We start from the raw sequence: 25,279 nt of genomic DNA on the forward strand, positions 1-25,279 counted from the left end.
ATGTACAGCCAATGGCATATAAACATTTTTTAGATGAAAACTGTGATTATGTGAGTTTTTTTTTCTTTGATTTGATTTTGGTAAGTCATCTTTTATTTCCTTTTTTGTTCATAATTTAGTTACTCGTTTTGGAATTTCTCTAGCTCTGCTATTTTTCCGTAAGTGAAATGACATAACTAATAATTAATCTAAGTTAGGGCATATATTGATATTTAGTAGGTAGAGTAGTAGATTTGTTTTCTCTCAGTCACCTTTCTCATTATGGACTATCTCATCTACCTGATAACTTTGGCTATTGCCTATTTCCCTTTATTTAAAGTGAATCATTCATTGGGGCGCCTGGGTGGCTTAGTCGGTTAAGCGTCCGACTTTCGCTTAGGTCATGATCCCGCGGTTCATGGGTTCGAGCCCCGCATCGGGCTCTGTGCTGACTGCCAGCTCAGAGCCTGGAGCCTGTTTCAGAGTCTGTGACTCCCTCTCTCTGACCCTCCCCTGCTCACGCTGTCTCTCTCTCTCTCTCTCCTAGAAATAAATAAAACATTAAAAAAATTAAAAAAAAAAATAAAGTGAATCATTCATTTCTTTTCTTTTCTTTTAAACATTTATTTTTGAGCGACAGAGAGAGACAGAGCACAAGCCGAGGCAGGGCAGAGAGAGAGAGAGAGAGGGAGACCAGAATCTGAAGCAGGCCCCAGGCTCTGAGCTGTCAGCACAGAGCCCAACATGGGCCTTGATCCCGTGAACCGTGAAATCATGATCTGAGCTAAAGTTGGACGCTTAACTGACTGAGCCACCAGGGCACCCCTGAATCATACATTTCTTTAGCAGAGTAATAGTTTTCTATTGTTCTGTCCTTTGAAATAACTTTGATAATTTCAGGGGTTTTTTTGTTTTTTGTTTTTAAAGTAAACTCTGTGCCCAACATGGGGCTTTAATTCACAGCCCCAAGATCAAGAATCATATTCTCTACTGATGGAGCCAGCCAGGTGCCTGTTATTTTTTCTTTTTTTTTTTTTTTCTTAAATAGTTTATTGTCAGGTTGGTTTACATTTAACACCCAGTGCTCATCCCAACAAGTGCCCTCCTCCATGCCCGTCACCCCCTCCCCCCCCCCACTCCCATCAGCCCTCAGTTCTCAGCATTCAAGAGTCTCTCAAGGTTTGCCTCCCTCCCTCTCCCCAACTATTTTTCCCCTTCTTCTCCTGCATGGTCCTCCGTTAACTTCCTCCTAATCTACCTGTATGTGCAAACATGGTATTTGTCCTTCTCTGCCTGACTTATTTTGCTCAGCATAACACCCTCTAGTTCCATCCACGTTGCTACAAATGGCCAGATTTTATTCTTTCTCATTGCCATTGTATAAATATACCACGTCTTCTTGATCCATTCATCAATTGATGGACGCTTAGGTTCTTTCCATGTTTTGTCTGTTGTTGAGAGTGCTGCTATGAACGTTGGGGTCCATGTACCCGTATGCATCCCTTGGATAAATTCCTAGCAGTGCTATTGCTGGGTCATAGGGGAATTCTGTTGTTAATTTTTTGAGGAACCTCCATACTGTTTTCCAGAGGGGTTGCACCAGCTTACATCCCACCAACAGTGTAGGAGGGTGCCTGTTATTTTTTTCTAAATAAATAAATTTATTTGAAGCTTATGTACTGTATTTTTTTCTCACATAGACAACTTCAGAATATTTTTTTTATTGGGGCGACTGGGAGGCTCAGTTGGTTGAACTGACTTCAGCTCAGGTCATGATCTCCCACTCTGTGGGTTCGAGTCCTGTGTTGGGTTCTGTGCTAACAGCTCAGAGCCTGGAGCCTGTTTCGGATTCTGTGTCTCCCTTTCTCTCTGCCCCTCTCCCACTCCCACTCTGTCTCTCTCTCTTCTCTCAAAAATAAATAAACATTAAAAAATTTTTTTAAAAAGAATATTTTTTTATTATCAATTTTTCCTTAATCAGTAGAGCCCACTATTTGTCTTTATTTAAAAAAATCTTTTTAATGTTTATTTTGGGGAGAGAGGGAGAGAGCACGCATAAGCAGAGGAGAGGCAGAGAGAAAGGGGGACAGAGGATCTGAAGCAGGCTCTGCGCTGACAGCAGACAGTCTGATATGGGGCTTGAACTCACAAACTGCGAGATTGTGTCCTGAGCTGAAGGTGGTTGTTTATCTGAGCCACATAGGTGCCCCTAGAGGTCACTATTTAATGGCGATCTTAGGTAGCCCTCTGATCCATCTTCCAAATAATTTATTAAAATGTTACCTGGAACTAGTTCCCATTCCCAATCACCAAGGCAACTCACTAGTTCTTGTATCCACAGGGGTGCCCATTTATCTTGTCTTCTGTATAGTGTCTCAAAGTTGGTTCTTAGTCCATGACAAAAATAGCCCCTTTTATGCATGTAGACTCATTTTTAATAGTATTTAAGGATAGGCACTAGCTAACAACCTCCTAAGAATCTAAATGGAATGCATCTAATAGTTTTTCCTCCTAAAGAGCTCCTCTTTAAAAAACTAAAACAAAACATGCTCCCTTTCTCTTTTCAGATGTTAGTACTATTTAGGTATTTAATAGTCCTGTCCCCCTTTTTTTTTTTTTTAACTTTATTTGTTTTTGCGATAGGAGAAAGAAAGAATGCCGGTACAAGTAGAGGAGGGACAGAAAGAGAAGATAGAAGAGAATACCAACTCAGGGCTCAGGGCTTGATTGCACAAACTGTGAGATCATGACCTGAGCCAAAATCAAGAGTTGAACACTTCACTGAGTCACCCAGGTGCCCCATACTCCTGTCTTTTCTTAATGGAACCAAGTAGTTGGTCAGGCACAGAGGTGACATAGTTATGGATTCTTCCATAAGGATGCCAGGCTTGTTGGAGGTCCACAAGTCGTCTAGCATGACAGCCATAGATAAGACACTTTGTATGTTTTGTTTCTATAGTTGTATCATTGGGTTTCTTCAGTATTCTTGAGTAAGATGTAAGTTGAATTCTTTGAATACTTGTGGGGATATCTTGTATATTTAGTCAAGCAACTATATTGTATTTTCTTTAAAAGAATGGGAAATCTCTTTATCATTCTCTTTAAACACAGAATTCATGCAGTATTTTAACTCTCTTCACCACATGAAAAAATATATTTTAATCATTGTGGTATCCCGTATACAAGACATCCAGCACACTTGACACAAGTTTGATGAATGAATGAATAAATGCATGAGGAATGTTCTTAGATTGTATCTTCCAAAAGTCGTTAAAAGCCAGATCTATTAAGAACTGGAATTAACATGTGTTCCTCCAGAAATGAGTGCTATTATAGAATGTGGAAAAGATTCTTAAGAGATTCAGAGTACAGTATAGGATATACACAGGCAAAGTTCTTAAGAGATTCAGAGTATTATTTTGTATTAGTCTTTACTCTTGATTAGAAATATAACATTTTCCTTTAAATATTTACAGGAAAGTGAAGAGTTAGACTGGAATTTACTGAAACCAGATATTTATGCAACAATCATGGATTTCTTTGCTTCTGGCTTACCCTTAGTTACTGAGGAGACATCTTCAGGAGAAGCAGGTAATTTGTTGTATAATTAATATTTATTTTAATTTTTTAAAAAACTGCTTTACTTTCTTCACATTTGTCATGATTTCAGAAGTCATGAGAATACTGGGACAGCTGGGTGGCTCGGTTAAACATCCGACTTCGGCTCAGTTCATGATCTCATGGTTCATGAGTTTGATCCCCACATCAGGCTCTGTGCTGACAGCTAAGAGCCTGGAACCTGCTCCGGATTCTGTGCCTCTCTCTCTCTCTCTCTCTGCCTCTCACTTGCTCACACTCTGTCTCTCTCTCTCTCAAAAATACATAAACATTAAAAAAAAAAAAAAGGAAATCATGAGAATACAGATTTTTATCATTTAGCTCTGGAACCAGTTCCTGAGGGAACAAAACTTCACATATACTAGTTTTATCCATTACTTTTGAAAACTGGTGTACAAATTGATATATTATCCAAACCATAATTTTTCAATTATAAAAATTTCAAACATACAGAAAATAATATAACGTATACCAATTTGCTCTCCTTTCAGATTTAATAGATGTTAATTTTTTGTCATAATTGCTTTACACACACATTTATTTTTTATTTTATTTTTTTTTTACAAGAGAACAAATCTACACCTTTATTTATTTACTTTTCAGTTAGTTTAAATCCTTGAGGGGTACAGCATCACACGGATTCTGTGGCCAATGGCTTTAGCAGGAAGGTTGCTTCGGAATTTTGCACGAACCATGCCACTGTTTCCATGAGCACGAGTTACTTTTCCCCAGATTACTCTGGTTTTATTCGGTTTGCCACCAGGAGTCACTGTGTTGTTCTTTGCCTTGTAAACATAAGCACATCTCTTGCCTAGATAGAACTCAGTTTCATCTCGGGCATAAACACCTTCAATTTTAAGAAGAGCTGTGTGCTCCCTCTGGTTCCTGAGACCCCGTTTATAGCCAGCAAAAATGGCTTTGGACCACAACCTTCCAGACATATTTGTCGTTTCAGGAGTCCTGTTCCCAGCAGGCCTCCACGGGTTCAAAGATGGCGGAAAGAGAAGCTTTACACACACATTTAAATAAAACATTAAAGACACAACCAAAATCCCACAACCCTCATCCTTTTCCCCTTTCTACTTCCAGAGATTTGTGTAAACTGGGTTTGTTTTTAAACTTTTATACACATACAAGTCTCTGCGGGGAATATATAGTATTGGGTTTTGTTTGTAAATGTAAATAATGTATATTATTATATGCAATTAGCCTTTTTTTTCACTGAGCATAATATTTTAAAATACATCCATTTTGAAAAAATATAGTTCTGGTTTATTTAAGTGCTAGATAGTATTCTATTATATGAAGAAACTACACTTAATTAATTTGTTCCTTATGGTCAAGTGAATTGTTTCTGCTAATTTCTATTACAAACATTGCTGCAGTGGGCAACCTTGTACAAGTCTGTCCATAGGTGGAGAGTTTCTTTATGATATATTCATCAAACCAGAATTGCTGTATTATAATTATTTTAATTTATATACTAATTAGTAGTATATGAGAATTTGAGCTTTCTTCTATCTTTATCATCACTTAGTGTCTTTTACTTTTTTTTTTTTAAATCAGTATGTTAAGTGTAAATGGTATCTTGTTTTAATTGCAGTTCCTTAATGAGAACTGAGCCTGAAGGTTTTCATATGTTTACCGGCCATTATTTTTGTCAGTAGATTTCCTGTTCATAATCTTTTCCCATTGTTCAAAAAATGGTTGTCTTTTTTGTGTTGATTTTTGCAGGTTTTTGAAAAATATTCAGGGCATTTATCCTTTGTTAGGTATATTTATTGGAAATAACCTCCATAACCATTCCTAACCTTCTCCTGTGTTTAGGATTCTTATCATTTAGAAATTTGTCTTTTTCCTTTTTTTGAAAGAACATTTTGTGAATTTGCTTGTAATCTTCGCTCAGAGTCCACGTTCACCTCCTCTGTTTCATTCGGGTATTAGTGTTTGTGCTGTTGAAGCAAGTACAGAAGTTTTTCTTTTTATGTAGTCACATATATTCATCTTTTCCTTTATGGTTTGTGCTTTTGTACCTTTTGAATAAGTTAACTTTGTGTAAAGCACTTGGAAGAGTAAGTGCACATGGAGCTTAGTAAATATTAGCTGTGGTTATTACAATTTGTTGATGAAGTTTTTCCTTTCTCTAGTATCAAGATATTGTCATGTGTTTACATACATATATATGTACATGCAGAAACATTTGTATAGTCACCTTTAGATGAACACTTCCACTTCTAGATATATACCTGAAATGAATCTTGTAAATGTACACAGAACAGTACATGAAGCATGTTCATTGAAATATTTAAAATATATATAAACAATTAAAAAGAATGAACTAAATTGGGAGATACAATGTGAAAAGATATAAAAGAAAATACTAATTGAAAAAGGAAAATCAAAGGGTGTGGTTACTTACAGACTCTTAACGTATATACCATTTATGCAAGCTATAAATAATACATGAAATAACTATAGGTGTTCATGGTGGATATATATGTAAAATTGATAGAGTGTTTGTAGAGCCATTTGATTACACCTCCCCAAATTGAAAAATACACAAGCCTCTTGACCCAAATATCCCACCACTGGGAATTAATCTCATAGATACATTTGCAAAAGTATAGTGGTCATACTTGACATAGGCTTGTATGCTGTAGATTGTTAGAAATAGCAGCTAACTGGAAACAACTGAAATAACCAAGAAATTAGCTAAATGAAAAGAAATCTATACAATTACTGTGTACCTATTTTAAAAATTTTGAGGGGCACTTGGGTGGCTCAGTCGGTTAAGCTTCCGACTTCGGCTCAGGTCATGATCTCCCAGTTCATGGGTTCGAGCCCTGCATCGGGCTCTGTGCTGACAGCTGGCTCAGAGCCTGGAGCCTGTTTCAGATTCTGTATCTCCCTCTCTCTCTGACCCTCCCCTGCTCATGCTGTCCCTCTGTCTCTCCCTCCCTCTCTCTCTCAGAAATAAAGAAAACATTTTTTAAAATTAAAAAAAAATAATAAAAATTTTGATATATCAGGGCGCTTGGGTGGTTCAGCTGGTTAAGTATCTGACTTCAGCACAGGTCATGATCTCCTAGTCTGTGAGTTCAAGTCCCATGCCAGGTTCTGTGCCAACAGCTCAGAGCCTGTAATTTGCTTCAGATCCTATGTCTCTGTCTCCTTGTGCCCCTTCCCCACTTATATTCTCTCTCTCAAAAATAAAAACATCAAAAAAATTTTAAATTTGAGGTGTATCTATATATGTTGATATGGACCTGTAGGCTATATTAGATAGAAAAAAGGTATAGAATGGTATGTGTAGTATGATCTCATCTGTGTAAATTTGCACATTAAATTTAATGTAAATGCACTAGAAAGATATATACGAAACAATAGTGGTAGTTGTTTATGGAAGTGATGGTGGGGAATAGAACTTAGGTTTTGACAAAAGAGAATTTTAGCTTTATTATATTTTGTTTATTTTATTAAAAAGAGAAAAAAGATTTAAGGGGGACCTGGGTGGTCTAGTCAGTTAAGTATGCGACTCTTGATTTTTGGCTCAGGTCATGATTTCATGGTTCGTGAGTTTGAGCCCTCACAGGGCTCTGCACTGACAGCAGAGCCTGCTTGGGATTCTCTCTTTTCCTCTCTCTCTCTCCCTTCACCACTTGTTCTCTCTCTCTCTCTCTCTCTCTCAAAAATAAATAAATAAACTTAAAAAACAAAGAACATTAAGAAAATAGAGAGAGACTCAAAGTTGGAGCTCAGTTGGTTAAGGCTCCGACTTTTGATCTCTGCTCCGGTCATGATCTCATGGTTCATGAGATCAAGCCCCGAGTTAGGCTGTATGGTGACAGTTTGGAGCCTGCTTGGGATTCTTTCTTTCCCCCTCTCTGCCAGTTTCCCATGTGTGCAGGCGTGTGCATCACTCTGTCTCTCAAAATAAGTAAATAAACTTTAAAAAAAAGATACAAAGTTAATATATTTTAATATTGAAAATTGTTATTTACATTGTTGTCAGAACTCCGGTGTATATTATAGTGTAATTTGAATTATCTGTAGTTTTAGTTTTCCTAAAGGTAAATTTCTAAAAACGTTTTTAAAATTTTATTTATTTTTTTCAAAAAAAAATTTTAAACCCTTAAAAAGGCATTGGGGAAGATCAGTATATAACCTTACAAAGTAAAAGAAAAAGAAAAGTGACCCAAAATGAAAAACTGATTTTTTAATTCAAATTTGCAGAAATTTTGGAAATTTCCACAAAGGTTATATCTATATTTATAGTGTCATTGTCATTTTGAAAACCACTAAATTGAAAAAATTAAAAATGTAACTTTAACTTATGAAGTAAGTATGCTTTTGTGTCTCTAAGTTTCCATCAGAATCCAGGCAGTCTTTTTTCTCTGCCATTTTTCAATCCTTGGAGATGATGAAAGTTTACAAATTTATTGACTAAAAAAATTTAACCCCTAAACATCACTAGTAGGTCAAGTTAAATCAGTTACTCACCTTTATTGCCACCTGTTTTTTTTTGTTTTTTTTTTTAAGGTTTTTATTTATTTCTAGGAGAGAGAGAGAGAGACAGCGCGAGCAGGGGAGGGTCAGAGAGAGAGGGAGATACAGAATCTGAAACAGGCTCCAGGCTCTGAGCCGGCAGTCAGCACAGAGCCTGACGCGGGGCTCAAACCCACGAACCGCGAGATCATAACCTAAGCGAAAGTCGGACGCTTAACCGACTAAGCCACCCAGGCGCCCCTATTGCCACCTGTTGAGTTGACGAGTGCTCCTTAATTTTCTTCAGAGAATCGAATGATCTTTTCGTCTCCCCAACCATCATTTCCATTTTTCTTGTATTACCATACCAAGTTACATGTTCTGTGCTTTAATTTTTTTAATGAGACATTAAGTTAAAATCATCCCGTTTTAATACTTGTGTTTGTGTGGATATAAAATTTCTACTGTTAATATATTTTATTTGTAATTGTGTCTAGGATCTGAAGAAGATGATGAAGTTGTGGCAATGATTAAGGAATTGTTAGATACCAGAATACGGTACATGCTCATTTTTCTGCCTGAAATCAAATATACTGCAGAGGCAGTGTTCATTATAGCAGTTCACTTTTAGCTGTCCATGAGGGAACAAAAAACAAAATTCCAATAAATAAGTACAAGTAAATGTAACCCACAATTGGTAACCATGGCAGTTGAATTTAAAGCCTGTACATTGTGTCTATTTGCTCAAAATATTAAAACAGTCTGTCTCAACATAGTGAAGGACTTTATTGTTCACAGTCATCATCTAGGTTTGATTTGTGGGAATACCAAATTTCTTAAAGTGAAAAAATGAGTTAAACAGTGTTCAGGAAGATTGTGAAAAGGAAGTACTTTTTTTCAGTCCCATAAAGAGTAAATTTCGATGAGTGCAGAACCACAGGCTTCCCCTTTTGCTTATAGCAGACCAGTCCCCCAGGTGAGAACTCCCAGAAAAACTAGATAAAATACAATCAATTTTTTTTCATTTGAAAACAGTAGAGAGCTGCCAAAGCACACAAGATCCTAGAGAGAAGGGAAGCTCATTAAGGCTTCCTGTGGACATTTTGCGGTTTCTTGGTGTGAGGCTAGAGCATGAGAAGCTGGGCAGAGGGCATCTAAGATTGTGGCCATGGCTACTACATTTGAATGTGTGTGCATTCTTGACCCAGCAATTCCATGCTCGGGTATGTGCCCAGTATCATATATATATGTATAGCAAAACACATCTGCAGGGATCTTCATAGCTGTTCTGTTTGTAAAAGCCAAAAACTGATTTTAGCCCAAAAGTCCATCAGTAATAGCAGGGATAAATTCTGACATTTCACATCCTATGTGATGATGTGGAAGAATCTCATAAAGAGTAAAACAAGCCAAATACAAAAAGTAAATACTGTATGTATTTAAAATGGAATTTATATTTATAAATTATAAAGTTAAAAAACAGAATTAAACAATGGTAATAGCAATTAGAATATGGTTACCTTTGGTTGCAAGGAAGTACAAAGGGAACTTCTGGGGTGCTAAAATTGTGTCTTGGCCTGGGTCAAATGTGTGTTCACTCTGTGAAAATTCATTTAATTGGTCATATATGACTTATACATTTTCTGTATAAATGTTATATTTTGTTACTTAGTTTACCTAGGGGGAAAAAAAAGCCAGCATGTGTCGTGTCAGTCGGCCTCTGTTCACTCAGAAGAAGTGAATGATTATATCTTATGTAATCCCTGTAATTATTGGGAAATTTGAGATCTTAAATGCCTGAAAAGATTATTAGTAAGCAAGATTAAAGTATAACAAGTGGAGAATATTTGATGCATGAATTTTGGCATTTTATCCAAAAATAAAAAGAGAGTTACAAATGAGAATAACTATAGTTCTCCTTCTCTATTGTAATAGGTAGCTCTAACTTTGTGAATTTTACTGGTATAACATCTAAGCCCTGAGTTGTTTTAAATTTTTTTGATTGATACTTAAGTTCTTTTACATACATCACAAATATTCCATGACCACAGGCCAACTGTGCAGGAAGATGGAGGAGACGTTATCTATAAAGGCTTTGAAGATGGCATTGTACAGCTCAAACTCCAAGGTTCTTGTACCAGCTGTCCCAGCTCAATGATTACTCTGAAAAATGGAATTCAGAACATGCTGCAGTTTTATATTCCAGAAGTAGAGGGTGTAGAACAGGTATGCCAATATTATATGACAGTTCAGATTCAGTGCCTGCCATTTCCTCTTTGAAGGCCTTATCAGTCCTCTGCTTGGACTTAAGCTCTGCTTTGCTTCAAAGCCTCTTTCAGTGTGTGTGTGTTTTAGACTTAACGTTTATGGGTTAAGTTCCTTGAGAGACTTGTAATCGTATCCAGGTCTTTGTGTTCCTCTGCGACACTTAGCCCTAGGTGTTATACATGTTGTGTACATTGTTTGTATTAAATAAGTATTTGGAAATATTTTTCCAAATTTAGGAATGTTCTGCCGAAAATAGGAAGTGATTGACAAAATTCTTTGAATTTTGAGTGTTGCTGAGATTGATTATAAAATACTAGTTCCTTGAAGTAAATATTATAAATTTTACTCAACTCAAAAGAGAAACCATAAGAGAATTATTTTTCCATGATAGTGTCAGGTCAGAACCAGATTCTTTTAGATGTAAAGAAACAAAAGTGGGTTAAGGGTCCGACTTCAGCTCATCATGATCTCACAGTTCGTGAGTTTGAGCCCCACGTTGGGCTCTCTGCTATCAGCACAGAGCCCACGTCAGATCCTGTCTCCCCTGCCCCCTCCGCCCCTCCTGTGTGCATGCGCTTGTTCTCTCTCTCTCAAAAATAAATATTGAAAAGAAGGAGAGAGAAAAACTTATTTTGTTCCATTATCTTCTCTATGCCCTTTATGCCTTTTTAAAGAATTGCATTATTTGACACTTTGGTGGATTGATAAAGGAACATTTTGTTCACTTGTCCAGGATGGAGTAAGGAATTGGTAGTTAGATTATAAACTTGAATTGGTATTTAATTGTAGTAGGTGTGTTGAAGACAAAAACAAATATTTCTTAGGCTTATAGAATTCTTTTCCTCTTCAAAGAAGTTGCTCTTTATTTTCTGAGTAATACGTTAGCCCATGAAAAGATGTTAATCTTTTCATTTTTTTAAACCAGGCATTCATTAGTATTTTTCTAATATTTTAACTTGATAGAAATAAATGTCCTCATATTTTTCTGAAGTTTAAAATGAATTTTTATCTGAGTAATACCAAAATAATTAGTTGCTAGTATGATCTTTTGTTTCTTTACATTTTTTAGGGATTCATTTTTCTAATATATATTTTGGTAATAACAATTTGGTGTGGCTCCCCAGAAGATATTTAAGTAAACAGAATACTTTTGGGAAAAACAAACAAACAGTCAATTACATTAGTCTTGTGGCTAGGAAATACCATTTAGTTAGTGGCTATAGTTAGTGTCAGGCTCAAACTCTGCTACTGGAAGATTTTTTGGGGGGACAAACAAAAGAGACCAGTACTTAATTAATTTGTTAATATTAAATTTGCTTTTGTGTTGTTGCAATACCAGTTATAAGACAAACCTTGTACTTTGGGGGCTATTGATAGAATTGTTCTTAATGGATTGACATGCATTATTATAGAATTATAGAATAGAGTATTTCAGGTAAACAAGTAAGGATAAAAATCAGGAAAATAGCAATTTCGAATCCTTTTCTTAATTCTTATTTTCTCTCTCTCTCTCTCTTTTTTTTTTTTTTTTTTTTTGGTTTTAGGTTATGGATGATGAATCTGATGAAAAAGAAGCAAACTCACCTTGAAATAATTAGAGTTTTCTTTGGGCCCAGCAGTTGGACTTCTTGATAATATATACCAAGCTTTTCTTATTAATCTGCTAAGGAACTTGAGGATTAATAAAATATGTCCTTTTTTCAGAGACTGATGTATAAATATTGCATGTTTGCTTTACCTCATATGAGTTATTTATAACATCCTGAGTCATCTTCTATACACGTGGATTTTATCCAGGGATATTTTAATGTTTGTTCTTCATTTCTCGTGGTTCCTGCTTTGCATAATATGTGAAGCAGTTCATTTCCCCCCATATAATTTATTTACTTTTTTTATACAGAGAAGTAAATAAGGAGAATGCTTTAAAAAATATTCTAAAATGGGTTAGCTTTTTGTGAAATGTTTGAAACTATCTTTACTGAATTTAAGAAAAAATAGTATTTGGCTGGTAGCCCCCAATGTATATATATATAGCACATGACTTCTCACTAAAAGACCAAAACAAACAAATAAACAAACAGAATGCTGAAAACTGATAACCCAGTTCCAGAATGTAGACAGAATTTCCACTGATATAAGACACAGTAGGCTGAATTGTGGAAAAACTGCCTTAGTATGTTCAGGCTTTATTTTATGAAGCACAGTCTCTGGAAAAAAAGATGAGAAACTGCTTTGGTCCTTCTTCCACTGGCTTCTCCTGACTCCTGACTGTGCCATGCAAGAAATGTGGACAGTAATCTTTCTACCATAGAGGTAGCCAAAATAGTAAATTACCCTTCTCTCTCATTTTTTATAATAATTCAGAGACAATAGTTCACAGACAGTATCAGGATAGGAAAGAGGGAAATAACAGTGGTACATTGTATTTCTGGAATTCTGGTCTCCAAAAGTATGGATAGGAAACTAGGGATGGAAACAGGAAGAACTCCAGTATTTGTGAATGCTGGAAATTTAAGGTTTATATTTTTGTCCTTTGGTTCATAGAACCAGATAGTGGGTTTGGAGAATTTGATCCCTGAGCTAGTAGAAGCTACAGGAAATGGAGACTCTGAAGGAGATCAGCTAATGACGAGTCTTGGGTATGGCCATGAAATAAGGGGCGAAGGTTGGGGGTGAGTTAGATTACTGGAGGAGTGGAAATCATGGAACTGAGAGGCCAAGGTATTGGGAAGATCTTCTGCAAAAGGCAGAAAGGAAAGGTGGGAGGAAGAACATTCTAGGCATACAGAGCAGTGTAAACAGAACCTGGCAGCTGTGAAATGTATTTGGAAACTGCAAGAAGCTAAGTATGGCCTGAGTGTAAGGTCAAAGTGCTTACCTGGAAATGGTACAGAAGCGGGCAGTGGGAGGAGCAGAGTGCTGCAGCAACTCATTATCGCCTACCCAGCATGTACCCCTGCATTTACCGAGAGAGGCCCTCCCAATTATCGTTTGGTTGTGGTGTAACCAGGGAAGGTACGTCCCACCTTGGGATAAATTATAAGTAATCTAAACCAGTCATTTTACTTTTCTCTTTGCCAGTAATTAGTCTAGGTGTGGACACACGGCCCAGCTCTGGCCAAGGAGGGTCTAATGGCCTGTTTTTAAGATTTTCTTCCCCGACTAAGAGAGAGAGAGTTAATTTATGTAAAGAAGGCTCTTTTCCCACCAATTCCTTCCTTTCCTGTTTGGTATGCTATAGAATGAAGACGATGTCTAAGGCTTTGACAGTCAACTTGAAATCATGATGAAAAGCCAGTCCACTGAGAATGGCAAAGAGGAAGGAAAAGAGGCTTGGATCCTTGAGGACATTATCGACCTTTGAGCTAGCCTGGGAACCACCCGTTTTCAGAGTCATGTGAGATAAGTTTTCTTGTTATTAACAACTTCTGTTAGGTTTTCTGTCATTTGAGGCTGACTGCCTTCTAACAAAGAACCTTGGTAAATCATGGAGGACTTGGTACATAATTTTACTGCTTATTTGTGGCAGTTAGTGCCAAATATCAATCTTAAAATGAAAACAAATTGGGGTACCTGGGTGGCTCAGCTGGGTAAGCATCTGACTTTGGCTCAGGTCATGATCTTGTGGTTCATGAGTTTGAGCCCCACGTTGGGCTCTGTGCTGACCACTCAGAGCCTGGAGCCTGCTTCAGATTCTGTGTCTCCCTCTCTCTCTGCCCCTTCCCCACCTGTTCTCTCTCCCTCTCAAAAATAAACATTAAAAAATCAATTTATTTTTAAATTTATTCAGCCACTTTTTCAATCAAAGATTAAGGTAGAAGGTATGGTTTAATCAGGTAAAAGTTTTTATTTTTGAATGTTTATCTTACACTTAATATTCTCCTAAATAGTCCCAAAGAAAGGAAGCAATCATTCACCATTAGTTGTGTTTGGTGAACACAAAAATTAATCCCCTAAAATATAGAAAATCTTGCAATCATTATCGAAAACACTTTATAAATATGGAACATTTCAATAGGTATTTGAAACTAAGATCATTGGCTAAGAGTCAGCCAAGAACTTGGAGGATATTTTGCTGATTAAAATTAGGATGAGGCTCTATCCAGAATGACAAGGAACAAAATATTTAAAAATAGCAAACTTCCATTGGCATTCACTATGTGACAAACACTATTCTAAGCATCTTACATTTATGAAGTCATTTAATCCTATGAGATTGGTAACTATTATTTTCCCCACGAGGCACAGGGAGAAGTATATTTTCCATTGCCATACAACTTCAGTGGAAAAAGCCAGGAACGTGAACCCTGGCATTGTGGCTCCAGAGCCTATGCACGTTGCTGCTATACTACTGCCTTAAGGGGATTGGACCCACATACCCCCCCTGAGTATTCCTACCTGAGGGAGGAGAGAGAACATTCCTTGTCTTCATAGCCACTGCTTTTTAGTGGGTCAAGCCTTTTCCATCTTCTATTTGCTCCTGACCCTAATGGGCCAAAGCAGTGGTATGTGCGTATGTGTCCTTCCCACCCCCCGGCCCCTCCGCCGTCCCTTTTTCCAGCAATATGAGGCCAGCTGCTCTTCCAGTGGGTATTTACACCCCTTTGGGAAAAACCAGGTTTATACTTCCATTCCGCCCTGCAGCAGAGTTATCTATGGAATCTCCACAGGGTGCTTGCAGGCTCTGCAGAAGTGCCTTTGTGTCCCCTGAAAGGAACAAGAAAATAGTTTTGTTTTTTCTCCTGTCACCTTACATTTCTAGTGCTCTTTCAGCTCTAGGCAGCTCCCTGAATGGGTCTGCTTCCATTCAAGCTCTGATCACTTCCTACAGAACAGAAATAGTACATAGGACTAGTTAATCTCATGGCTTCCCATTTGTGGACAATTTCTTGGCAGTAGAATGAGTTTCCTCCTTCAGAGCTAGAAAGCTGTGGCCCAGGTTCTGCCTACCAAGAAGTTTGGAGGCACCCCAGAGAGGAATATAGGGGAGTATATTAAATCTAGTTGGAGTCCGCATCTTTTATTCCTAAACCTGAAGTTTCCTAGTGGAGCAGTCAAGACTGTGTTCATCTTTTTTTTTTTTTTTTAATTTTGCAACTTGTTTTATTCCACTTGACATTATACCAGAAGAATATTTTCATAACATTCAAGACTTTTTATGCATAATAGTATGTCTTAGAATGCATCATATTTTATTTTTTTTTAAATAGTTTATTGTCAGCTTGGTTTCCATATAACACCCAGTGCTCATCCCCACAAGTATCCCCCTCCATGCGCATCACCCCTTCCCCTCCCCCCCACACCCATCAGTCCTCAATTTGTTCTCAACATTCAAGAGTCTCTCATGGTTTGCCTCCCTCCCTCTTCCCCACTATTTCCCCCCTTCTTCTCCCCCACGGTCCTCCATTAAGTTCCTCCTAATCCTCCTATACGTGCAAACATGTGGTAGCTGTCCTTCTCTGCCTGACTTATTTCGCTCAGCATAACAACCTCAAGTTCCATCCATGTTGCTACACATGGCCAGATTCCATTCTTTCTCATTGCCGTGTAGTATTCCATCGTATAGATAAACCATATCTTCTTGATCCATTCGTCCGTTGATGGACACTTAGGCTCTTTCCATGTTTCGGCTATTGTTGAGAGTACTGCTGTGAACATTGGGGTCCATGTGCCCCTATGCATCAGCACTCCTGTATCCCTCGGGTTAATTCCTAGCAGTGCTATTGCTGGGTCATAGGGGAGTTCTAGTGTTGATTTTTTGAGGAACCTCCACACTTTTCCAGAGGGGCTGCACCAGTTTGCATTCCCACCAACAGTGTAGGAGGGTGCCCGTTTCTCCACATCCTCTAATAGTGGACATCTTTTGTTTGTGTCTTCCAGATGTCCCTTCTTTTTTTTAAGCAACACCTTCCCTTTAAAGATAAGGAGTCTATGCGGTGCTGGTAGGACTGTCTAATCACAGTGTCCTACCCTCTGCCACAGGAGCGAGGAGTGAGTGGGGTGCAGGAGTCTGTATTGGACTGATTAGAATACTTGCCTAGAATATGAAAAGTGAGGATGGAGGAATAGCCTCTCTCCCCTTGGGCTACAAGCAGTAAAGATGTGATTCTAGAGTTGTTTGGGGGTCATTTCACTGTGCATAAGGTCAGGGAGAGAATCAAAGAGAGTTCTGACAGCACTGTTTTTGTGTCTGAATATAGGTGTGTCTGAAGCTGTATCCCTGTCCTTTGCAATGACATTAGCTAATAAATCCCTTCTTTAGCTACTTTGAGGGGATTTCTGTTATTAATTATTGAGAGCTCTCTATGCTTTAGAAATTTAAAATACATATATTCAGCCTTGAAGAAATCAGTAAGATCAACTTTAAATCGATATATTAGGGTTTTCCAGAGAAACGAAACAAATTGTATGCATGTCTGTCTGTCTGTCTGTCTGTCTATCTCTATCTATCTATCTATCTATCTATCTATCTATCTATCTATCTATCTATCTATCTTTTATTTCAAGGAATTGGTTCGTGTAATTATGGAGGCTGGCAAGTCCAAAATTTTCAAGGTGGGTTGTCAGCTGGAGACCAGGGAAGAGCTAGTGTTGTCATTCAAGTCCAAAGGCTGTCTGCTGGCTAATTCCTTCTTATTCCATGGAGGTCAGTCTTTTGTTCTATTCAACTGATTGGATGAGGCCCACCTACATTATAGAGAGCAATTTGCTTTACCCAAAGTCTACTGATTTAAAGCTTTTTTTTTTTTTTTTTTTTTTTTAGTTTATTTATTTTGAGAGCATGAGAATGTGTACAAGTGGGGGAGAGGCAGAGAGAGGGAGAGAGAGAGAATCCAAGCAGGCTCTGCACTGTTGGCATGGAGACTCATGGAGGGCTAGAACCTTCAAATTGCAAGATCATGACCTGAGCCTAAATCAAGACTCAGACACCCAACTGACTGAGCCACCCAGGTGCCCCCAAAGTCCACTGATGTAAATATTAATCTCATCCAAAAGCATCTTCACATAAACATCCAGAATAGTGTCTGACCTAATATCTGGACATTGTGGCTCAGCCAAGTTGATACATAAAATTAACCATTACAGTGGATAAACTTTGCTTTCGTTACCAACTTATTTCTGATTGCTTCTTCCATACCTCAGCTCCCTCTCTCTTTACTGTCATGCTCAATTCCACATGCCCTTATGTTGTCCCTTTCTTGCCCAGTGTCATCAACCAAGGTGATATGTTCACATCTGCCTTCTTACTGATTTCAGAGTCAAGTTCATCCTCATCAAAACTCTCATTTCCTCAGTGACCTTGTCATACCTGATACCCGAATGAAAACTAATCCTATAGGTAGTGTTACTATAAAGTGTTACTAGATGATAATGACATAATGTATATCTCCTGGAGAAAAGGGAGGTGCTCTGCATTAAATATAGAAGTACAAATAGTTTAGGCAAAGTGATAGGTAAGGAGTGGAGGTAATTCTGGACGAGGGAACTTTTTGGTGCCCTTAAGACCCGATTTTGTGACTATCTAGTTCTCTACAGTCTGCCCTAACTATTTAACATCTGGTTTCCTTTTTTCTTCTTTTGTAGTATTATGGTTTTATTAACACAAATACGACATGCACATAAGCTGTCTGTCTGTTTCTTTTCTTTGCTGCACAGCCTGGCATTGGGATTGGTGATCCTCAAGGCCCTCTGGGCTGCTCTTTCCACAAAGGCTTTGCGGTTCTTGGAGGAGACATTGTGAAATCCCTGCACAGTGAGATTTGTTGCATATCAGCAGCACTTCAGTCTCCTTGACACTGTGGACCAGGAACTTCCGGAAGCCACTGGGCAGCATGTGCTCTGTTTTCTTGTTACTCCCATAACCAATGCTGGGCCTCAAGATCTGGCCCTTGAATCTTCTGCTCACACTATTGTCAGTGCCTCTGGGTTTCTGCCAGTCCTGCTTAATTTTGATATATCAGTCTGACTGGAGCCGGATGAACTTCTTGGTCCTCATTTTAACGATCTTGGGCTTCACCAGAGGTCTGAGGGCAGTCGTGGTGCCGGGTAGGAGATGGCTGCGCCCTCTGTAGGAAGTGCCAAGGAAAAGAATAGCTGGTTTCCTTTTTAATGCTTCCTTTCAAAAAGGAGCAAATGCAAAGGTGGAGGAGGATCATAGGCCTTTTTTAGGGAACTAGTTCAGAAGACCTAGGCCCTAAGATGCTTGAACAGAGGGGTGGGAAATGGTGCTGATCAAACTGGCAGGAATGAAGTCCTGAGTGATTATGTGTGTGCACACAGGAGTCTGGACTTAACCCTGCAGGATACCCACCGAACTTGAAGCATGGAGAAACAGAAACAGATTTGTATTTTTGAAAGGTCACTTTGGTTTGAATTGGGGTGGTGGTGGAACCAAAGGGGTTCACTTAAGGTGTCTTTCTGATGCCCTGGCTGATGTCCTTTGTTCTTGTGTCCATTTCTTCCATCTCATAGGCATTATGATTCTGCCTGTTTCTTTTTCCTTTGATACCACCATCTTCTCTGTCCACTGGGTACATTTCTCCACTAAAAATCAGGACATTTGTGTCTCTGCTTCCCATATTCTTGTTATGCACAGGCCTTTCTTTTTAAATTGAGATATAACAGACATATTAGTTTCAGATATACAACAGAATGATCCGATATATGTATATGTTGCAAAACATCACCACACTAAGTCTTGTTAACACCCATCACCAAACATATGCAAGCTTTTTAAAAAAATCTTTTTTATTTATGAGAGAGACAGAGACAGAGCGTGAGCAGGGGAGGGGCAGAGAGAGAGGGAGACACAGAATCTGAAGTAGCTCCAGGCTCTGAGCTGTCAGCACAGAGCCCGACGCAGACTACAAACCGAGATCATGACCTGAGACAAAGTCGGATGCTTAACTGACTGAACCACCCAGGTACTCCCCTGTGATGCAAGCTTTTAAGATCTACTGTCTTAGCAACTTTCAAATATACAATTCAGTATAGTTCAGTACAGTTATCATCCTATACATTACATCCCCAGGACTTATAACTGGAAGTTTATATCTAGGACTTTTTAATTTTAATACTTTTATTACTGTTTATTATTGGAATTCAGATAAGGGCTTACAAAATTCACAAACATGGGAACATATAAAAATCTTACAAAGTTGTTTTATTATTTAAAAACAGTTTTTAAACATTTATTTATTTATTTTTGAGAGATAGAGAGCATGAGCAATGGAGGAACAGAGAGACAGGGAGACACAGTTTAAAGCAGGCTCCAGGCTCTGAGCTGTTAGCACAGAGCCTGATGTAGAGCTTAAACCCATGAACTATGAGATCATGCTGAGCCAAAGTCGGATGCTTAACTCATTGAGAAACCCAGGCACCTCTGGGCTATTTTAATTATGATTCTCCATTTCTTTAGAAATGGCAGCTGGAAGCCATGATGGCCTTCTTCCCATCAGGCTGTAGGGCACGGAGGAGACTGAGAGCCATCAGGTTTAACAGAACGTGAACAGGGAAATGGACTTACATAGAGAGATGATGCATGGCACTTCCTTATCATCATTCCTTCTTTCTTTTTTTTAAGTACAGTTCAGAATTTTTGATGAGGAGAGAAAATCCATATCTTCAGATGTTTGAATTAGACCCAGATGTTCCCTTTCCTTCACAGATCATTTATTTTCTTTTCCAGCCCCTAGTCCCAAAGGTCCAGCTAAGGCAAAGCTCTATAAAGATGGGGGTTAGACAAACAGTTCTTTCACATTAGTGTCCTGAATGGAGCATAGTTATAAAAGGCTCTTTGTTGCATTGGGTTAGGAAAATATTGACTTTCAAAGTTTCTCTCAACCTTCTTCTTGCCATACAGCCTGATGGGGAGAAGGCCATCAAGACTTCCAGTTGCCATTTCTAAAGAAATGAAGAACCAACAATATTATTAACTAGAGTCACCAAGGAGTAAAAGTATGATTCCAGTGTTTGAACAAAACCTTTGTGCACTGCTACCAAACCTGTTGATGCCACAAAGAAAGTGCCAGCAGTACAACCATAGTTTTCATGCCCAAACTAAGATACTATTGAACCCCTTGCTTTTCTCTTGTTTGTTACCTTGACTCCTTGGTACCATCACTGTGGTCTTACTAGAAACTCTTGGATGAGGGTTCTGAGGCTAAGCTGTACATCTGTAGTGTTTTGCCTCTTGAATTAAGAAATGTGTTGTCTATTAACAAACAGTTCACTGTTTTTTTGAACTTTGCTCAGGGGTCATTTAAGGACCTGTTTAAGGGTCTGAAATGTTAAAGGGCTCTTAGGTGATAAATACTTTGATTCATTAAATGTTGTATTTTCCAGCCTCTCTTTGAGGCAAGTAATGAAAAGGCATATTTTTACCTCTAAGAAAATCTGAAAAGCCCTTTGTTCACTTGGTCATATAACCAGCCATAGGAAGTCAATTTTGCTAGGAAAAAATATGGATTTTTTTTTCACTCATTCAAAAACATTGTTTAAAAGATTTTATTCCTTTAAGTAATCTTTTCTCCCAATGTGGGGCCCAAACCCACAGCCCCAAGATCAAGAGTCTCATGGTCCACAGACTGAGCCAGCCAGGTGCCTCAAAAACATTTTTGATCTATTATTTTGTGCTAGGGTTTATACTAGGTGTTGAGTATGCAGAGGCTTGGGCTAGCCTCAAGAAACATATAGCCCAGTAGGGAAATACACAAATGTTAGAAGTATATTGGTTTTAAGGGAGCAGTTCAGAGAATGAGAGAGGTTGGTACATGTCCTTAACTCTGTCTGAAGAGACAAGATAAGTTTTCCCCAAGAGGTAGTAGCATTTAAGTAGAGATAGGGTGAGGATTCCACAAAGAGAAACCAATGTGTACAAAATATGAGAATGTTGGCCCAGTTGGGAAACCCTGTAGCATTGTTGGAATGTAAAGGGCTGGGAGGTAGGGTAGGAAGACTGTAAATGTGAGGTAAGGCCAGCTATCTGGGGTCAGAAGTCGATGCCATGTTCTGTATGCCAATCAAGTTTTTATTTGATTCTAATCTGGAGCCATTAATAGTTATGATAACCATCTACATTTGACTAAAGGTACCATTTAAATCTTCCTAGAGCAAATGCTTGAGTAATAAATTCTCAAAAACATCATCTCTCTCTGATTAAGTCTGTCTTGGCAGGAACGGTGCATTAATTCACAGAATTAATCGTCAGTGAGTCAAACATTAGGCTGTCAAATCTAGGCAATTCCCAGTCTTCTCAGGTGGGCCATCAGGAGTCTGGGCCAGCCGAATTTCATAAGCCCAGGGGCACTGTGTTGTATCGTTTAGCCTTACATTTTCCCACCCTATCTCCTTGGCAAATAAAACCTGGGGGTTAGGGAGGCAATGGATGGGGGTGGGGGTGGGGTACGGAGGGCGTTTAGAGGCCAAGTATATTACATAGAGCTTGAGTAACTGAATTGCCTGTCACCAGAAAGACTGGCCGAACCTGAATGGCTCTTTGCATCAAGAATTTTTATACCTTTCCTCCCTACTTCGCTCAATTTTCTTCGCATTTCCCCCCCTCCCCCAGCTTTATGTCCCTTTTCCATCCTGACTTGTTTATTTGCCCCTCAGGATCCCCTTTTTCAGGCCTCCCGCTTTCTTCCTCCTTTTTCCGCCGCTTCGTGGGGTGCCGGAGCCTGGGGCCTTGGACAGCATTGGGCGCGGGCTGCAAGGCTATTTGCTTTGCTAACAATTCCATCCTGTTTCCTTAACGCCCGTCTTTGCCAGCCATCGAGTTTCTGCCCCCCCCCCCCCCAACAGCGTGGTGCCTCCAGCTGCTCGTCCGGGGGCCGGGCGGCTCTAGGAACTCCAAGCGGATGCGGCCGCCGCTGGCGGGTGCCACGTCTTCGTCGCCAGCAGGCCAGCGCCTGCGTGGGCTCGGGGGCGGGGCGGGGCGGCACGGGGAGGCGGGAGCTGCGCGTGAGCGGCGCGGTCGCGACCCAATGGGATTCGCGAGAGGTGGCGGCGGCGGCGCGGTGCGCGCCGAGGGGCGGGGCCCATCGGCAGTTACTGGCGAGCCCGGGAGGCCGGGAAGGCTGTCGCTGCCTCGGCCGTCGCATCCCCGAGGGAGTCGTGTCGGCGTGTCCCCCGCCCCCCAGCTTGCCGATTGCCCCAGAGGCTCTCGTGTGCGCTCCCGACCTCGCCAGCTGCTTGCCGCTTGCTCGCGGATCGTGCCTTCTGCATCATGTGCGGTAAGGGGGCTGCGGGCGGGGGGCGTGTTGCGGGGCGGTGCTGGGGTGCGGTGCGGGAGCAGCGGAGGCCGGAGGCGCTGGCGGGAGCCGGAGTGGGGAGGGTGTGAAGTCTGGGTGCTGGGTGCGGAGGCCGGCCTGTGCGAGCGGGGGTGGGGGTGGTGGACCTAGCAGGGCACCTGAGAGGAGGGCGGGCCCTAGCGGAGATCTGGGGGGCAAACGGGGCGGTTTTGCGCGAAGAAGGGAACCAAAAGGTAGATAAATGTCTTGGAAAAGGAGAGAGGGCAGAGGGAACTGAAGTGTGGAGGGGTTTGCCTTCAAAAGAGTCCATCAGGTGAGTGAGGCAACCTGTGGAACATCAGGTGATATCTCTCGAACTTATCTTGCATTCTTCTAGGGTTTATCTTTTAAAGATATTTATTTTTAGTTGCTTTCTTTCGGGCAGGCCCAATAGAAGATAGAACTATATATAGCTAGAGCTACGACAATGGCATTATACATGATCTTACTTCCTGCCACCCCTTGTCTCAACAGAAACCATTGCTAATCAATAACTTGGTGAATGGGCTTAGACCCAACCCTCTAGTGGAAGAGACCTGAAAGTGACCATAACATTCTTTATCACGTGCATTTGCACCCATTTAAAACACTTACCCATGAACAGTGTTGGTCCATATTTAATACATTTTTTATCAAGTGCAGTTAAAACATAGGTGCTTTTATGCCATGTTTTGAGACTTAGTAGTTTTATTACCTAAAACTGGTAGTAAAGGGGACTGTCAGAATTATATCTGAAATGATTGATAAGCACTAAAGTAGGTATTAACTTGGCCAAATAATTGTTTTGTTACCTCTTATTGAAATGTACAACTAACCTTATCTCTGGAAGAGGAATGCTTTTTTCAGAAGGGAGAAGTAGGACTGTAATAGAATGGAAGCTATCTGGGAAACTTATTCTTTATAGCCTTTTGCAAGAATACCCTAGCAGGAGGGAGCTTGCTCTCATTAGTTTATATTTTTCCTGTATTTAACTCTCCGCTAATTTCAGCTTCTGAAAAGAAGGAGCAGGTTTAAATTTAGAGTAGATTTAAAAAACTCGAAAACAGAAAAATCTGTAAATAGCTTCTGAAATTATTAGATTGGAGCTGACTTTACAATCATGTGTACTTTTGCTATGTCTGATTGGTAGAGTGGTTTTGAAAAACACATTTTTAGTTTGTAGTTGTGAAGTAGTGAATTTGCAAAACTGGTTAATCCCCAAGATGACTCTTCCTGAATGATGAGATGTGAGCCTTGTTAAGCATCAGGCTTTCTGGTTGCAAATTATCTTGTTCCAGGAAAAAAAAGGAGTCAGAGTGTCATAAAAGAAAAAGTCAGATTTGCTTTGGAAAGGTTCAGATAAGGGTGAGGCTTTGGGGGTGGAGACTAGATTAAGTAAGAGTTTTCATACAGCCAACATCCCCATTCCATAGAGTTTTACTGCTGAGGAAACAGATGGGTTCTAAAGAAATAATATTTGAAGCTTGTAATCCATAACAGAGTTTTGCATGATTCAAGAAACAAGGTTCAGAATTTATTTCCTTTTTAATGTAAATTCTGAAACTGAACTGTTAAGCCATCGTCTTTATTTTCTTCCCGCATCTCAGTCATTGAAATAAAATTTCTAGGCAGAGGAAGTGAGTGGGAATGGAATTAGATGGGAAAATTTAGAAGTTTATTTTTTCCATTTTACTTTAATTCCAGTACAGTTAACATACAGTGTTATATTAGTTTCAGATGTACAGTGCAGTGATTCAACAAGTCCATACATCACCCAGTGCTCATCACAGACAAGTGCCCTCCTTAATCTCCATCACCTATTTCACCCATCCCCCCACTCATAATTTTACCTTCTGATTACCTGCTACCTAGTCCCAAGTTTTTCTAAGAGGTTATTTTGTTCAACACTGTAAAATGTTGAAGCAGAAGAATGAAGATTCTGTGATAATGCTTTTTCCAATCAGATGTACTAAGACTTTCGTAATGTTTACCAGCTTGTGTTGGGATGTTAGTAGTGTTAATCAGGAAAAAAAAAAAAAGATTCCATGGTCAAGTAAATTAGGTAAGCAGTAGATTAAACAGTGTTGAACTGGCTGTTTTCATTGGAGAGTTTCTTGGATCTTTTAGTGGTCTAATAAGTGTTGTGAATCTCCCAGAGAAGAATAGTGTGCCTCTTTTCCAAATTTATTTTATCCTCTCATTCATGGTTCTTTGGAATACACTTTGTCCTTTTTTATTTGTACTATCTTTTGTTTTGGTGAGAGATGGCAAGTCACTTAAGCTACTACCCCCAACTTTTAGCAGATTTTGCTGTTTTTTTTTCTTTATAAATGTAGGGTAATAACCTTTCTTTTTTTAAAAAAGCTTTTGATACATTTTTAAAAATGTTTATTTATTTATTTATTTTGAGAACAGAGTGAAGGGGAAGGGTAGAGAGAATCCCAAGCAGGCTCCATGCTGTCAGTGCAGAGCCCAGCGTGGAGTTCAATCTCACATATTCTGAAATAACTACCCGAGCTGAAACCAAGAGTCTGATGCTTAACCGACTGAGCCACCTAGGTGCCTCTGAATTTTCTATTACTAAAAACTGCATTTCTTTTTCTTTATTTTTTTTAATGTTTATTTATTTTTGAGGGGGAGAGAGAGAGAGAGACAGAACA

At 39.3% G+C, this 25,279-nt stretch overlaps 3 protein-coding genes across 7 annotated transcripts in view; 2 read left to right on the forward strand and 1 right to left on the reverse strand.

Annotated features, from left to right (window-relative positions):
- The window catches only part of NFU1 (NFU1 iron-sulfur cluster scaffold), a 30,568-nt gene extending 18,511 nt beyond the window's left edge, over positions 1 to 12,057 (forward strand). For all 5 annotated transcript variants that reach the window (XM_039239613.1, XM_039239612.1, XM_039239614.1 and 2 more), the window contains exons 5-8: positions 3,456 to 3,570; positions 8,580 to 8,640; positions 10,134 to 10,308; positions 11,895 to 12,057. In XM_039239613.1, coding sequence (XP_039095544.1) covers positions 3,456 to 3,570; positions 8,580 to 8,640; positions 10,134 to 10,308; positions 11,895 to 11,939 — 396 coding nt within the window. In that variant the 3' untranslated portion in view covers positions 11,940 to 12,057. The remainder of the gene's footprint in view (positions 1 to 3,455; positions 3,571 to 8,579; positions 8,641 to 10,133; positions 10,309 to 11,894) is intronic.
- LOC120236676 (60S ribosomal protein L35a) lies at positions 4,190 to 4,580 on the reverse strand. Its single transcript, XM_039239617.1, has one exon. It carries the CDS (start codon positions 4,536 to 4,538, stop codon positions 4,206 to 4,208), a length of 333 nt encoding a protein of 110 aa, XP_039095548.1. The 5' UTR covers positions 4,539 to 4,580; the 3' UTR covers positions 4,190 to 4,205.
- Positions 12,058 to 22,409: 10,352 nt separating the features above from the next.
- GFPT1 (glutamine--fructose-6-phosphate transaminase 1) overlaps positions 22,410 to 25,279 on the forward strand; it is a 52,692-nt gene continuing 49,822 nt past the window's right edge. The window contains exon 1 of the mRNA XM_039239552.1: positions 22,410 to 22,583. Within this exon, the coding sequence (XP_039095483.1) occupies positions 22,577 to 22,583 (7 nt within the window). The 5' untranslated portion in view covers positions 22,410 to 22,576. The remainder of the gene's footprint in view (positions 22,584 to 25,279) is intronic.

The sequence above is a fragment of the Hyaena hyaena genome, unplaced genomic scaffold, assembly GCF_003009895.1.
Source record: "Hyaena hyaena isolate Hyena2069 unplaced genomic scaffold, ASM300989v1 scaffold_158, whole genome shotgun sequence".
NCBI lineage: Eukaryota > Metazoa > Chordata > Mammalia > Carnivora > Hyaenidae > Hyaena > Hyaena hyaena.